General features: G+C 44.3%; 1 protein-coding gene across 1 annotated transcript; it reads right to left on the bottom strand.

The window, feature by feature from the left end:
• On the bottom strand, positions 1-939 carry LOC113899467 (olfactory receptor 4F6-like). Its single transcript, XM_027552818.1, has one exon. It carries the CDS (start codon positions 937-939, stop codon positions 1-3), a length of 939 nt encoding a protein of 312 aa, XP_027408619.1.
• Between the last annotated feature and the right edge of the window lie 270 nt (positions 940-1,209).

Raw genomic sequence — 1,209 nt, 5'->3', positions numbered from 1 at the left:
TTAGGACATCTTGCTGTAACTCACAAGCTGATGGCAGAGTTTCTTCATTGCTGCTTTCATCTCCTTGTTCCTGAATGTATAGATGACTGGATTCAGAAAAGGAGTGAGCACTGCATCAAAGATAGCAAGGAACTTGTCCAAGTGTGATGAAGGGAAGGGCCAGGTGTAGAAGAAGATTAATGGCCCAAAAAATAAGACCACCACAGTGACGTGAGCTGACAAGGTGGAGAGGGCCTTGGATACACTACCTGAGGAGTGTTTCCAAACAGTGACCAGAATGAAGATATAGGAAATAATCAATATGAAGAAGGAGCCCACAGAGATGAGTCCACTGCTGGCAGTGACCATGAACTCTAGTCTATAGGTCTCTGTGCAAGCAAGTTTAATGAATCGGGGGAGGTCACAATAAAAGCTGTCCAGTACATTAGGACCACAGAACGGCAACTCTATGACAAAAGCCAGTTGGGCCACTGAGTGGATGAGGCCAAGGACCCAGGCAGCAGCCAAAATCAAAACACACATTCGTGGGCTCATAATGGTCAGGTAGTGGAGAGGCTTGCATATGGCCACATATCTGTCAAAGGCCATGGCAATGAGCAGCACCATTTCTGTGCCCCCAATGTCATGAATAAAGAAGATCTGAGTTAGGCAACCTCCAAAAGAGATGGCTTTGCGTTTTCTGAAAAGGTCATAAATCATTTTGGGAGCAGTAGTAGAGCAAAACCCCATGTCAAGAAAGGAGAGGTTGGCCAGCAGGAAATACATGGGGGAGTGCAAGCTAGTGTCAGCACTCACAGATAACACAACAAGGAGGTTTCCCATCAGGCTTGCCATGTAGAACACAGAGAAGAAAAGGAAAAGAAGAAGCTGGATCTCCCAGGAATCGGAGAGTCCCAGGAACACAAACTCAGACACCACAGAGCAGTTGGCTCCACCCATTGTCTCTGCAAACAGAGGTGACTCAATTTTACTTAAAAAAGAGTAGAAAAGAAATCAAATTTGAGAGTCAGTGATCACATGAAAATACTGCCTTAATTCACAGAACCAAAACACCTATAATATAACCCCTTAAACTGTAGTTGCAGAAAATATGCAGTAATTATTTGCCACAAAGCACTGCTTCTTACTCCCCTGCCTCCCTAGGTTTTGATAAAAGAATTAAAATATTCTGCCGAATCAAAAGGGTTATGAGAGGAAGGATAGGAGTGC

The sequence above is a fragment of the Bos indicus x Bos taurus genome, chromosome 10 (genome assembly GCF_003369695.1).
Source record: "Bos indicus x Bos taurus breed Angus x Brahman F1 hybrid chromosome 10, Bos_hybrid_MaternalHap_v2.0, whole genome shotgun sequence".
NCBI lineage: Eukaryota > Metazoa > Chordata > Mammalia > Artiodactyla > Bovidae > Bos > Bos indicus x Bos taurus.
This window is presented reverse-complemented; position numbering and strand designations above follow the sequence as displayed.